Here is a 15797-nt window from a genome sequence, read left to right as displayed (position 1 = left end):
GGGAATGGGAGTTAACATACCCCAACACCTGAAAGGGTTGTTATTTTTGGAGTACAAAGCATATGTACGGTAAGAAAAGGCTCTGCTTGCAGGGTGGGTTGTAAGTTACATGACAGTTTGTTTATATCAGTCGCAAAAAGAAAATTGCACGAACGCTGCCGAACTGCCCTTTGTTTAAGCGAATTATCGCTTGATACACCGTGAAATTTCACTCGAACTTTTGTGCGAACTTTCGTCAAAAAGTCGCAGGAACAAAGAACGAAATTCGTGCATTTCGCTTGCGTTACTTTTGCACAATACTGTATGCCTGACATCTACTATTACATAACGACCAAGTTTGATTACGTGAAACGTGACTCTGGCCTTGGAGTTGCTGTGTTACAATGGTTTGAATTTACCATCAAACCTGTATTAAGTGGACAGCCTCAGGACCCTTGCTAGTGTCCGCTTAATACAGGGTGTCCCACTGAAAACAGGTTCCCTTAGTATTCGTTTTAAAAAAGGTCATATTAATATCCGCAATTAAAAAAGGCCTTGAAAGGGTCAAATACCATTCCCATAAAGGTACATTAACTATGGAATACTGTATTTCCATAAACAATGACGAGTAACTCTATGTGATCATTTGATGAAGGGAGGATTTTTATTGTAATAGAGAATAGTATTTCCTGTTTGTTTTAGATGGGACAGCTCTTCTGTCCACAGGCAGCGCAAGGTCACAATGTGAGGAGTTATCATTTTTTTAAATCTTTATGTGAACATTCAGCGAAAACATGACATACTACAGCCGACGTCTACTTAACAATTAAAACATATCTCAGCTTGGCTAACCAAATGCACCCATGCCTCATAACCTACGATTGTGTGTGGCTGTATACATATAGTGAAGGCAAAATACATGTACATGATTGCTGGTGGACACCTATGCACAACTTTGTTGTGCAACATAGTGGCCATAGTCCACTAATAGTTTGACAGAGACATGTGGCCTTGGTTTACAGCATACATTTTTCATATTGGATATCCATGTTCTGTCAAAACATGGTATCTGCTGACCAGTATTACATGACCATATCACAGGCTCAAGTTTAGAGCTAATATAGGTTAGGTTTTTTTTAAAGTTGACTGCTGCCCATGTGCTGGCTTTCCATTGGATTGCAGGCTCAACCCAGGTTAACTAATTGTAATCAGGAGCCCCTCCTTCAGGCTTGGCTAAATCTTTATATTATTTTTAAGTTTCCTTCTCAAACAATGTGATTATAATTTCTAAGGAAACAAATGCAAGTCAACTCTAATCTGGTAATTTATTTCACTTTTAAATATCTAAAATACGAAGTACACTCATATTCAAACTGAAGCGAAGAGCAGTACGTACTCAAAACTGTAACAATACATGTATACTCCAAATGACAGCTTTGCAGTCAACTGATTGCTGAATGAATTCATCAGTGACTTGAACAATTAATTCCTCGAATTCCATCCAAATTTAAAGCAATAAAATATATTACTATCTTGTTTCCAGAAGTCTTGAGAGGGGTGTCACCTTCTAAGTCTGTTTTTGTTTTGTTTTTGTTTTTTTGTTTTTGTTTTTTTTGGGGGGGGGAGGGGGGGGGGTTGGTTTTGTTTTTTTGTGGCATTGTCTTTGAATTCCTGGTCACCAAAGGAGAAATTTTACACTTGCACTGAAGGTTTAATGCAATGAATGTTGGCTTATAAAAGTATATTGGCTCCTGTATAACCTGCACTGAACGCATGTCAAATCTATATGTAGTTAAATAGTAGTTAAAACTACTATTTCTTAAGTTCCAGTTAGTAAAATTTGAAAGCAAGTAAACAACTCGATATTTAAAGGTAAATGAGCGTAACTGAAGGTATAACCCATGTGGAGTGAAGAGGATTGAAGGGAATGACACAGAATGAAAACAAGAATCCACATGGGACTGTGACTGGAGGGAGCAAAATCCTTTCTGTTGTTCAAGTTGATGCTGGTTGTAATTCAATGTAATAAACTCAAAACTCCCGAATAGCAAAAAAAAAAGAAGCAGTTTGTGTCCCCCACCTTTTAATTATAAGCTGTTTAGCCATGTCTGCATCTTTAAGAATCCACTCGCTACAGATTCAAGTCAGATTCAAGTTACAACCATATCACCAGCACTTCACCTTCCAGCATAATGGGAGTATCTGTGACCATGTTGACCTTTAGGACTTTACTCTTCCCCCTATGGATCTTAAGGCCCAAACGTGCTGAGGCATCTGTAACAGTGCTGGCCTTTTCCTGCATCTGATGTAGAGTGTGCGAAAGAAGGGCCAGGTCGTCAGCATAGTCCAGGTCGCCCAACTGCTTCCAAAGTGTCCACTGGATGCCATTTTGCCCTTGGGCTGTAGATGTCTTCATTACCCAGTCCATCGTCAGAAGAAACATAACTGGCAACAGCAGGCATCCTTGCCTCACTCCAGTTCTTACCTCAAAGGCATCAGTGAGTTGCTGTCCATGGACCACCCTGCAGGTCATCCCTTTGTACGAGTTTCTGATGATATTGGTTATTTTCTCTGGTATTCCATAGTGTCTCAGTAGCTTCAGAGGGTCTGCCGGTCCACGCTGTCAAATGCTTTTTCATAGTCCACAAAGTTGATATAAAGAGGTGAATTCCACTCCAGGGACTGCTCCAGGATGATACGCAGTGTGGCGATTTGGTCGGTGCAAGACCTATTCTTACGGAAACCAACTTGCTGCTTGCCAAACTGTGAGTCTATGGTATCTTTCATCCTGTTCAGCAAGACTCAATTAAACACCTTTCCTGGAATGGACAGCAGTGTTATACCTCTGTAATTGGAGCAGGAGCTGAGATCACCTTTTTTTGGGAGCTTGATGAGGTAACTCTCCTTCCACTCTGTTGGTACCCGTTCCTCTTCCCAGATCTTATTGAAAAGAGGGTAGAGCAGCTCCACGTTTGTCCTGATGTCAAACTTCAGTGCCTCTGCTGGGATGTTGTCAAGAGATGCAAGTGCTCAGACAAAAACGTGAGACAACTCAAGCTCAGATTGATGCCGTTCAAGAGGAACAGTGTTCCAATGTTGAAAGTGACACAGAACTGCACAGGTAAAAGCAAGTAAAAAAGAATTTACAAACCAATTTTGAGAGCAGGAATAAAGAATTGGCGGCGCTTGAAAAACAAGCAAAAAACAAAGAAAAACAACGAGCAAAGGTGGACATTCTCAGAGCAAGCATCATTGCAAAAGAAAGTGAAAGCCTGCGGTTTTTCCTGCATGGAAGCGAAAATCGCGCGATGGCTTTATTCTGAACTTATCGCAGATTCTTTCGTATGAAGCTTCATCATAGGGATTATTGTGTTGATTGAAGGCGGGATCCCTCAGTAAAGTGCTTATGCTTTGAATGCCTCCCATCTGGAACAAAATTCACCTGACCGTGAATACACATGGAATTTATAAAAAGCTCTTATTTGCGGGGGCAGAGGTAGACCGCTGTCAAAGATTTCGTGAGAAATTCCACAACCTTGTGTGGCACAGAAAACAGCAAAGTTGAGTTGTTGAGGCCAATGTTGTATGTGTGGACCTCCTAGGCACTGTTTTGATTCTGCCGCAGAGGTGTGTTTGAGTCTGGTTTTTTGGAATACCATATGTCGTGGAATTTTGTCACAAGTATCTGTCGGGCGTCATGTAGATTTTCATGTGGTCACTGAAGATTTTCTTATGGCTTGGCGCTGCTTCCGTGAAATTTACAGGCAGGATTGGCAATGCTGTTTTTGTTTTCATGGGCGACAATTTATAAGGAAAGCCTGCCATGCCGAGAGGTTGCTTCGGTTTTTCGTGACCCATCACACCAGTTTTTTCATGACCCGTCACTCCTAGTGTAGTTTGCATTCACTTGCTCCAAAATTTTCTGTGAAAACCAAAAACACTCTGGAATGAAGTAGGGCTATCTTTGAAAAATATTTCTGCCTTCACATTGTGCTTTTCATCAAATTCAACTTGTACAACAAACTGGTTTCTGTCTGTATTCAGAAACTGACCAGCAAACCGGGTCCATGCCTTTGTCTTTGCAATGCTTGCTTTGATTTTTGCCTCTGGCATTTCCATCTATTTTTGGATTGTCTTGTTAGATTCCATTTTGAAGATGTTATATTTGTACAATATGTTCTTCGATGGTTGTCCTCACAATTGTCACACAAAAGAACGGGGGAACTGTCCACTTTGACGAGCCGATCCCAAAAGTACATTTCATAAAACTTCTGGTGTTGCCTTGCCAATTCATGGCATAAAGTAAAAAAAGCAGGACAAATATCTTTCAAAGAGTCTGGTGAAATGCTTGCCTCTATACCTCAGGGGCATTATACTGTTGAGAGCCTCATAAAAGAGCTAGCAATAAGTTTAAAAGAAAATAATAATGACGCAAAATTAGAATTAAAAACGAATAAACCCCATTCTGTTTTAAAAGTAACAAGAGGAAATCCAACCTTGCAAAAACAAATTTTATTTAGTCACGCTTTGGCCAGTTTGATTGGCACCAATATAATATTAGGTGTGTTACAGTAAACACCCACGTATAAGAACCTAGTGATTTAAGAACCTACAGGCTGAAATTGGGCATTTTAATACCCAAATATATAAGAACCTATTTAGGCTGGCAAAGAACAATAGGTTCTTATACAAAAAAACACTCTTATTTTGTAGCCAAAATACTGGATTTTAATTGATAGAAATTGTGAAATTTCTGAGAAACACCATGAAAATTATTTGTTTAATTGAAAATCTTTTAAATACAGAGTATAGAATACTGTATAAAATTATACTGGTGTAGCCTTGGGACTTGAATCTGTAGAGTGCCCTGACTTTTGCTCATGTGAAATACACATTACTGCTTGTCTTTTTCATTCCAACTGTAACAGTGATACCCAAAGAAAATGTTTGTTCTTTCTGTGTACAGTACAATGCATCTTTATTTCAATACGCAAGAAAATTAATATTTTGTTTCACATTGTATTTGATTATTTTCAAATTGGTTCAATTTTAATTCCCTAAATTGGGTTTTTATTTATTTTTGCTGTTTTTATTTATATATTTATATTGCTGTTAACAATTTACATTATTATCAAATACAACTGTAAATATGGTAGCCTATGATACTGAATTTATTATTGTTTAAAAAATAAGGCTTGGCATTTTTGCGGTTTAAAATACAAATGTTCAACCATTATGACATACTAGTACTACAGTAGCTCTCTGAATGGTATCACTATGACAACTCCTACAAATAAGAACCTACTAAGAACCTAATCAGCCTGAGTTCGGAAAAACTACCCCAAAATATAAGAACCCATTCAGCCTGAACCCAAAAATTCTAGGTTCTTATACGCGGGTGTTTACTGTAACTTAATGTCAAAAAGCTAAACAGCCCATCCACTTACTTTATTCACTGTGATCTGATTGACAAAACCAAAAAATGATATTTTTTATGCCACCACTGCGGTTTCTTCTCTTTCTTTATTCTTGCTAATTTTTGGCTTGTTTTGGCTTTGTTCATCCAGACCTTTTCTGCCACGTCCCATGTTTTTGTATACAGATGTCTGTGTTTAATTGGGTTGTCGAATTGCAAGCAGTTCTGCCATAACACGATCAAAACGACTTCTATGTTTACTTTCACGATTTCTTTCTTTTTCTCAGCCAATGAATTACAGCAGAGTTGTATCTTACTCTGAACTCCTTTACCACATATTCTACGAGGCAATGGTATATTTCTACTGTGCCTAATCTTAAAGCTATGGATTTTGCAATAAACGTCACAATAAGCCTTTCCACAGTTTTCGGTATCTCCCCTTTTCAGCCAGGCACAATAGTTATGGCTTCTCATATTGAAATAGTTTCAACTTCTCTCTAATTGGGTTATTGAATTGCCATTGGGCATTTATTGCTGCGAAAGACCACAGCAGGGGAGGTGAGTGGCCTTTTTCTGTGGGCATCTTTTGCCATTGGGCGTTTATTGCTGCAAAAGACCCCTTGGCTATCGAAGATGTGAGTGCCCCCCTGGGGGGTTATTTTGCTGTTCTGTGGACATCGAGGGTGTGGGATGCCCACAGAAAAAGTCCATTCACCCCTGCCCCCCTCCCCCCCCCTTGCTGCTGGCCAAGGGTATTTCCATACATTGACAAGCCAAGTGAAAAGCAGCGTGTAAAAACTAGTCATTTGCTATGAAGGTGTTCATTGCAAGGACTTTGAATTACTCGATGTTGGAAGATTTATTGCTCTCCAATAAAATGCAAACAATTAACAGCATAGAACAGAACTTTTCATTATGGGTCATTTTGGTATCAAATGTATTGCATGTTCGAGAAAAACAACAATTTCAGAGGTACAACTCACCTTTTTAATCCTTTAAAAAAAACTGCTGTCTGTTGCCTTCTGGTTTGTATGATCTCAAATCTAACTGACACATTGTCAATACCACAAGCCACCGAAAAACAATGTCACTCGATTACCAAAATCAAGATGGCAGTTTTCATCTCCTCAGTTTGATTCTGGGTAAATCTTGCACGACATCATTTATCCAAAGGAATTTAACATGCTGACATTAAGCGACGATGTTGTATGATGTCATCAATTAAAAAAATGAAAAGATTACTTACCTAGCAAACTATAGGCATCCTGAGATAACTGAGAATGATACCAAACCACAGGTTACAATGATGCCATGCAAGTTTTTGCAATTTAGAGAGAGTGTTTAGGTTGTAGTTTTTGAGTTTTGGGGGGCTGGGGCTTAGGTCTTAGTTTGTGAGATTTGGAGGGGGTCTTAGGTCTAAGGTCTTAGTTCTCAGGTCTTAGCTAGGTCTTAGAGTTTGAGACACCCAGTAAATTTTGTAATTGAGCAAAAATTTTCACTTTGTGACCACTTAAAGGGTATTCTCTTAGGTGTTTGTACAGCAGTAATTGGTAAAATGGATTAGCCTTTGAGAAGCCTCTGATCAATACAGACCCTTTGAGTCATTTCACCTTTCTAGGAAAGAAGCCTTTTTTAAGGGCGAACATTTGAGGTTTGCCAGGAACAGTTTTTAAGTATACTGTCATCTACTCAAGCTTATCTTTGACTCCAGTGACTATATTTATGGGGGCACAGTTTTAGTTTTCTCAAATATTCCACCTGTTTCCTACGCACAGATAAATACATGTAGCTACTCCCAGAGGTGTGGTATGTTTTGAAAAGTAAAATAATGAAGTTTAAGGTATATATATGGGACAGCTGGTTGTAATATGCCACTTCCAGACAAAACCCATAGGAATAAGGAAGTGTAGCCTGCAGAACAGGCATAATTTGTTTGTGTATTTTAGGTGAATAGAGGCAAAAGTGAGGTGAGCGCAAAGTGGGAGTCACGCACAAGGGGAAGAGCACGCTTCACGCTTGCCTCGCTTTTGCCTCTGTTCACCTAAAATACGCAAAAAAATTACGCCTGTTCTGCAGGGTAAAGGAAGTGTTACAACATCAAGTTTGCATGAATGCTGCTCCCTAGTTAAGCTTTAAAAAGTCTGAAAAAAGGCTGTAAGAATATATCAATCCTGAATGTTCTTCAGCCTTTACTTCTGCAACTGATTAAGTTGCATTCTTGACTGCAACAATCTTTCATCTACTATCTTTCTGCTGGCTAGAATTAGAAGCTCAGTTAGTGGAGCATTTTACACTTATCACAGAGGACATGGGTGTGAATCCCATTTATGCCTGAATTTGTTTTAAGCTCAAGCTTTATAATTTTTGAATTTGTAACTAAGTTGCATTTAGAACTATGATGAGTTTTGGTGTCGGAATTCTTTCTTCCACAGTTCAGGTAATAATAGTTCTATTTCACATATTCACTTCAATAATAGATGCTGATAGACTTGGCAGCCATGGAGAATGGTGGAGCTGTTGTGGGCTGGAGCAATATGCATTATGGTCATCCTCGTAATCTCATTGCTCCTGGGACAGCAGTTAACATGGGGGATGGCTGGGAAACTGCTCGCAGGGTAAGTTTAAAATTTAGTGAATATCATATAAGAATAAAAACTAGCGATAAAAAACGACGTTTCGATCTCCCTGAGATCATTTTCAAGTTGTAGAAAAAGCGAATGAAATATACATATGTAAGAACAAATTAGGGTGCGAGAATGTCCAATGATAAAATATGTAAATACAAGCGCTAAAATGTAAGTGTTAAAATAATAAATACTTTAAAAAACTATATAAATAACTTTGCACGGATTAAGTTTGACTGTTTGTTGAAAGTTGGCTTAAGCTCCTTTATAGAGAGTACATGTATTTCGTAGATCGGGCAGTCGAATTTACTTTGGCACTTTCTCAAGAGCTTAAAATCACGATATATGTCACTTGAGACTGTTCCATGTTGCTCTTTAATGTGATTCCCGATTGAAGACGATCCTTTGTGTTCCTCAACATGCTGATAGAGGTGTCGGCAGTTATACCCGACATAGTTTGCATCGCACAAACAACACTTGTAATAGTAAACGACATGTTGCTGGTTAATGATGGGCGGCTTGTTTTCTTTTGGTTTGATCTTGTGTCCAATCTTACGGCTTATATTCACGGGGCGAATATCAAGTGAACAATGGAAAAGCTTTCCTAATAAAGTAAAAGATTTTCACTGCTGACATTGGCATTCAATGCTGGCTGCAACTCCTGAATGAATAAGGTCTCCTTAACCTTACAATGGTTGTCAGTTTTCCCAGATGCCAAAATGTCAAAATGGTCCCATTTGATGTTGTGACCAGTTGTTTTAACGTGATCAGCAATAGCAGAAGAGTGATCATGTTTCAAAAGGGCCTTGAAATGTTCCATTTTCCGGTCATATGAGCATGTAACGTAAATGAAGCGCCTGTCAGAATAGTGTTACCATTCAAGGATCAGAGATCAGCCAATTCCATGTGAAGGCAACTTGGGGAACTAGGCTGCAAAATTGGATTGATATTTCCCCCGTGAATACAAGCCGTAAGATCGGACACGAGATCAAGCCAAAAGAAAAGAAGCCAACTGTCATTAACCAGCAACGCATTATTTACTATTACAAGTGTGGTTTGTGCAATGCAAACCATGTTGGGTATATGTGCCGACACCTCTATCAGCATGTTGAGGAACACAAAGGATTGTCTTCAATTGGGAATCACATTAAAGAGCAACATGGAACAGTCCCAAGTGACATATATCGTGATTTTAAGCTCTTGAGAAAGTGCCAAAAAAATTTCACTGCCTGATCTACGAAATGCTTTTTATAAAGGAGCTTAAGCCAACTTTGAACAAACAGTCAGATTCAATCTGTGCAAAGTTATTTATGTAGTTTTTTTAGAGTATTTTATTATTTTAACACTTACATTTTAGCGCTTGTATTTACATATTTTATTGTTGGACATTCTCACACCCTAATTTGTACATATATATTATGTATATTTCATTCGCTTTTTCTACAACTTGAAAATGATCTCAGGGAGATCAAAATGTCATTTTTTTATCGCTAATTCTTATTCTAAAATGTGTTTCAAAAAACTACTCATAGAAATATCATTTAAACTGCAGAATGTCACTGTTTATACTCACGTTTAAGAGGCTGTGCGCATAAGAACAGATAAGGTAAATTTTGGACTTCTTCCAATTGGCCTCATTTTTCAGTAAAAGTCTCATGTACAAATATCACATTTATTTGGGTCAGTTTGATTTTTTTAATTTTTTTGCAAGACAGTTTCAAGGTGACCTCAAAACAGCTGGCTACATTGCCTTGGGAGATTCTGAAATTTACCTATAAATGTCAGATGCTGCCAAAACACAGTTTTTTATTCCAACAAGTTGAATGTGCAAAAGTTTCATCTCTCTTCAATATTTTAAAGTTTTAACAATTAAATTCTGTCCAAGTTTGATGGAGTTATGAATTTTTGTGGGATTATGCAATTATTGTATAATCCCATATAGTCATCAACGTCTTGAAGGTTTGAGGACAAAATGAAACCTGAGAGTTGCTATCCTGATGAGAGTTAATATATAGTCAATGAAGATAGCGAAAACTTGCCTGATGAGAGTTAATACAGGTGGTTAATGAAGATATTGAAAACTCGAGACGTAATCAAATCGTCGCATTTACAGAGCAGCAGACAAGATAATTTGAAATGTAGACCACCTTTGCTTCTATAATCAAATCCCTTCTAAAGGGTTCAAAAAGACCCAGGAACACAGGTAAATAACAGTACATTTATTGTACATGAATGTATGATAATGATTATGTTATTGCTGGTACAGTGATCAGGTCCCCTGTGCTTTGGGCAAACGCAAATCAAATGGGAGCTTTAAAATTGCCTACAGGCCAAATTTTAAGCTTGTTCTTTTGTTTTTAAAGCAGTCATGTGGTGAATTAAATCCCAACTTGCAGTGTTGCAGTGATCTCAAACCCTTCAGTGTGCGATGTTTGTATTTTTCACGTTACAGTGTTTGGTGAAATAAACTTATTTGCGGTGCTGTGGTTTCTTGTTTAACCTTTCTCAGACCTAAATTTAGCATCCAAACTTTGTTAATCCATGCTAATTTATGACAAGCACATACCATTTTTTTTTCGTTATTTGTAACAAAATACAGACCAACACTCTGTAGTTAATCTTCAATATGCTTCAGCTGCTAATCCGAAGGTGTTTTCAGTAATAAAAATCTGACAAGTATCTGACAAGTATTAGCAGAGCTACAGCAGCCTGAAGGGCCGCCTAGCAGAACCCCATACTCATAATTATAGGAAAGAAAAGGAAACCCTTGAGTTGATTTTCTCATGGTTATCATGGCTAGCAGTATTGCTCATGGGTGCATACGCACAATGGCAACGACAACAATGGAGTCGCACAACATGGCGGCCATACTCCAAATAATAGGTTAATTGACAGGGACATGAGGCCTTGATTTACCATGTACTTCTTTGATATTGGACATCCATGTTATGATCAATTGACACCTGTCAAAACAAGGTATCCACTGACCAGTATCAGGCAACATTGTGGGATCAAGTTTATAGGTCATCAAGGTCACGTGTTTTTTGAAGTTGACCGCTGACCAAGTGCTGGTTTTCGATTGAATCGTGTGCTCATGTCAGGTCAACTTGTTGAAAACATGGCAGGATTAAAAATATAAAACAAACAGCAGTGATAAACTTTTTAAAAACATGCATTTTATGAACTTGACATTTTGTATGCCAGTCAACATACATTTTCAAAAGTATAACTGTTAAAATTTTTTAAAGCTATTTATACTGTATCAGTGGGGGTCTGGAACCTAGACAGAAAAACATCTGCAGTAGGAATTTAAGACGTTTCAAACAGAATCTGTCTGTAAAGTGAACAATGGAAAAGCTTTCCTAATAAAGTAAAAGATTTTCACTGCTGACATTGGCATTCAATGCTGGCTGCAACTCCTGAATGAATAAGGTCTCCTTAACCTTACAATGGTTGTCAGTTTTGCCAGATGCCAAAATGTCAAAATGGTCCCATTTGATGTTGTGACCAGTTGTTTTAACGTGATCAGCAATAGCAGAAGAGTGATCATGTTTCAAAAGGGCCTTGAAATGTTCCATTTTCCGGTCATGAAGTCTTCGCTTCGTTTTCCCAATGTAAAAATCATTGCCGTCCCAGCAACTAGCTTTATAAATGACTTTGGATAATTAAAGGGGTGAGTGCAAAACCATGGTAAGTGATGAAAAGAAAAAATTTCGCGAAAGGGCTTGAAATTTTGCATGTGGTCTTGAATGTAATAGAAAAAGGAGACCCTGTATTTTCATCACTGGTTTTTGCTTTGTTTTCGAGTTATAAGGTATGCAAAAATACCTGGCGTTTCCTAGCCATGTCTTTAGGAGTTTATTTGTTGAACAGCAAACAGGCAGACTGTTTATAGTGTATGAAGTCAAAATCAAATCTCACAGCATATATGGAGCGGAAATCTGGGAACAGATTGTTTACATCGGTTATTGTGATGTGAACACAACATGTGAATCGATCGAGCGTCAAATGAAATACCATTGAACAAAAAAGAGATGTGCCGCATTAGAGCTCTGTCAACTAGTATCTTAAGCATCGTGTTAAAGTACCTTGTATGCCTGCCGGATGTGTCGAAAACGAAGACCGAAGACCTAAGACCCTGTGGTCTAAAACGAAGACCCACCGGTCTAAAACGAAGACCCATTGGTCTAAAACGAAGACCCACCGGTCTAAAACGAAGACCCACCGGTCTAAAACGAAGACCCACCGGTCTAAAACGAAGACCCACCGGTCTAAAACGAAGACCCACCAGTCTAAAACCTTTTTTTTTCTTCAGGAAAGACTATACACTGGGCTAAATTGCTTTCGTTTTTGTAGTGCATAAATTAAAATGTCATCTGAGCGCACGGCAAACTTGACAGTTGCTTTATCTCATTCGGTACAACGTGTCAAATTGTGTAACGTAATGAAATTCCAACAGTATAGAAATATACATTTTAGTGACGATTTTAGTATAATTTGTCGTCACCAATATTCTGTTTTTCAAATGCATATGAGCAAATTATGATGAGGTGACTTCATTACTTTGCTTTAGTGTACTTATCATATAAAGGCGCAAAGGTCCACCGTGCGTGACTCGCAAATTTATTCACCACGTGCTACAAGAACTTGATTTTCCCAGGAAAATTACGTTATCACTCTCACATTCTTCAGGGAAATACTATACACTACAATCTTGGACAAAATAGTAAATGGAACACCTGGACCACCCCTCCCCCTCCCCCCTCCATTTCAATGATGCCAAAATGGCACGTTTTTGCTCCTTCACGCCTTCATCATTGCTTTGGGGGGGAAGGGGGTTAATTGTTCCTTTTTATTCTGTCCAAGATTGTAGGCTAAATTGTTCTCATTTTTGTAGCTCATAAATTAAAATGTCATCTGAGCGCACGACAAACTTGATAGATAATTTATCTCAATCGGTACAACGTGTCAAATTGTGTAACGCAATTAAATTCCAACAGAAAAAAATATGCGTTTTAGTGACGATTTTATTTTGTCACCAATAGTTGTAATTGATGATATATTGGCCAAGTGTAAAAATGAACAACAGTTACAGAACTGTTGCGGTTTTGATATATGTCAAAAGTGTCATACACCAAACTTGAAAATTTCATTTTAGTCTCATCATACAAACAAAAAATCTTATTACTTTGACTTTTTACAAAACAGGCTCTTAATTTTGAAACGTATATTTCTATACTGTTGAAATTTAATTGCGTTACAAAATTTGACACGTGTTGTACCGGCTGAGATAAAGTAACTGTCAAGTTTGTCGCACGCTCAGATGACATTTAATTTATGTGCTACAGAAGTGAGGGATGCATGTGAGAGTGATAACGTAATTTTCCTGGGAAAATCAAATTCTTGTAGCACGTGGTGAATAAATTTGCGAGTCACGCACAGTGGACCTTTGCGCCTTTACATGATAAGTACAGTAAAGCAAAGTAATGAAGTCACCTCATCATAATTTGCTCATATGCATTTGAAAAACAGAATATTGGTGACGACAAATTATACTAAAATCGTCACTAAAACGTATATTTCTATACTGTTGGAATTTCATTGCGTTACACAATTTGACACGTTGTACTGACTGAGACAAAGCAACTGTCAAGTTTGCCGCGCGCTCAGATGACATTTTAATTTATGCGCTACAAAAACGAAAGCAATATAGCCTAGTGTATAGTCTTTCCTGACGAAAAAAAGGTTTTAGACCGGTGGGTCTTCGTTTTAGACCAGTGGGTCTTCGTTTTAGACCACAGGGTCTTAGGTCTTAGGTCTTTGTTTTTGGGTCTTCGTTTTCGACACATCCATACCTGCCTGGTGGTTGAGAGGCATCATAAAGCCTCGATAAACCCATAAGTCATCAGCACGTTTCAAAGAATCAAAATGTGTTCTGAAACTTCGAAGGCAGCTGATATACCGAAATCGTGTTATCGGCATTCGAAGTCAGATCAAGCCAGGCAGCAAAGTCCAAGAGCAGTTCTTGCCCAAGAAAAATACCCTCTCGTGAGTGGTGACCCATTTGCCAAGCATTGCTAGTATCAAAGTTTGGAAAGCGACAACTGGTTTTTTGACTTATAAAATTTGTCTTGTATCGACTGCCATGTTTTCCCGCGCACGAGGTGTAAAGACCCTTCCTGGCATGCATTGCGATCACGTTCTGCGGACGTTTCTCAAACTGGTAACTAGATTGTTTAAACATAATAATGGCCAACAAGCAGCAATCAATTTTAACATAGTTCTGTGATCCAGGTTGCGTTGATTTTATTTCAAATCGGCATGATTTGTATTGTTTTGAGCTTCTGGGATCAGCAGACATGCAGATGTATCGAGGCCCGTATGTTGTGCAGAAGGGTTAATCTGTTTATCTGTCAATCTGTCAGCCCAATTTATAGAGTGTTTTCACGTGAAGTCATCAAATTCTTAAATCCAAAACTAAACAGCCACCAAAGTTGTTATCCTCATCAGGCATAAGAGGTACCAGCACATTTTGAACTTGGAAGTTATGGCTGTGCGTGACATAAAGCTACAATCGCATTTGTCGAAAACTATGTATTTATCTTGTGATTTTTAGCCAGTTAAGACGTTGCCGTATTTGGAAAAGTGCTTATTGAAATGTTTATTTGTTTTATTTTACTTTTATTTACACCTTCTTTGACCTGATATCAACATTTTTGAGCTTATATGTCGTGTGAAATTGCCATTTTCAGGAGCCCATCATGCTGGCTCCTTCCATTTTGCTGTTTTCTAAGTGAAACCAACATCCTTGCCGTCACGCGTTAACATCAAATCAACATTTTAACCTATTTAGACTTGAAATCAACATCATTGAGCTTATACATCACGTGAAATTACCATTTTGCTGTTTTCTAAGTGAAATTAACATCCTTGCCGTCAAGCGTTAACGTGAAATCAACATTTTAACCTATTTACACCTGAAATCAACATCATTGAGCTTATGCGCTGCATGAAATTGACATTTTGCTGGTTTTTAAGTGAAACCAACATCCTTGCCGTCACGGGTTAACGTGAAATCAACATTTTAACCTATTTAGACCTGAAATCAACATCACTGAGCTTATGTGTTGCGTGAAATTGACATTTTGCTGGTTTCTAATTGAAACCAACATCCTTGCTGTCACGTGTTAACGTGAAATCAACATTTTAACCTATTTAGACCTGAAATCAACATCCTTGCCGTCACGCATTAACGTGAAATCAACATTTTAACCTATTTAGACCTGAAATCAACATCATTGAGCTTATATGTTGCGTGAAATTGACATGTTGCTGGTTTCTAAGGGAAATCAACCTTGGCTTGCCATCACGTGTTAACGTGAAATCAACATTTAAACCTTTTTTTGACCTCAAATTGACATTTTTGAGCTTATACGTTGCGTGAAATTGACATTTTGCTGCTTTCTAAGTGAAATCAAAGTCCTTGCGGTCACGGCGGGCCGATCCTTTGTTATGATAAACCGAGGCAAGACTTCAACTTATAACAAAGGCTTGGTGTGGCTATTATAACAAAGGATCAGCTCTGTTTATCATAACAAAGGCCCGGCTTCGTTTATTTGAAGGCCTTGGCAGGAAAAGGGCGTTAGATATTTTAATCAAAAGTGAACTTTGTCGAAAATGCTCCAAATTTCACATGCAGTTTTGTTTAGGTATGTTTAGCAATGTCCCGTAGTTTTCGCACTAAGCTTCGCTTCGTTTTCGAGATATTGTGTATGCAA

At 38.2% G+C, this 15797-nt stretch overlaps 1 protein-coding gene across 4 annotated transcripts in view; it reads left to right on the top strand.

The window, feature by feature from the left end:
• LOC110047353 (allantoicase-like) overlaps window positions 1–15797 on the top strand; it is a 180485-nt gene that overhangs the window by 118258 nt on the left and 46430 nt on the right. For all 4 annotated transcript variants that reach the window (XM_089288070.1, XM_089288074.1, XM_089288077.1 and 1 more), the window contains one exon: window positions 7873–8010. In XM_089288070.1, the coding sequence (XP_089144196.1) occupies window positions 7873–8010 (138 nt within the window). The remainder of the gene's footprint in view (window positions 1–7872; window positions 8011–15797) is intronic.

Source organism: Orbicella faveolata, unplaced genomic scaffold (genome assembly GCF_042242905.1).
Source record: "Orbicella faveolata isolate gen_17 unplaced genomic scaffold, um_ofav_v1 contig_1, whole genome shotgun sequence".
In the NCBI taxonomy this organism is placed as follows: Eukaryota; Metazoa; Cnidaria; class Anthozoa; order Scleractinia; family Merulinidae; genus Orbicella; species Orbicella faveolata.
This window is presented reverse-complemented; position numbering and strand designations above follow the sequence as displayed.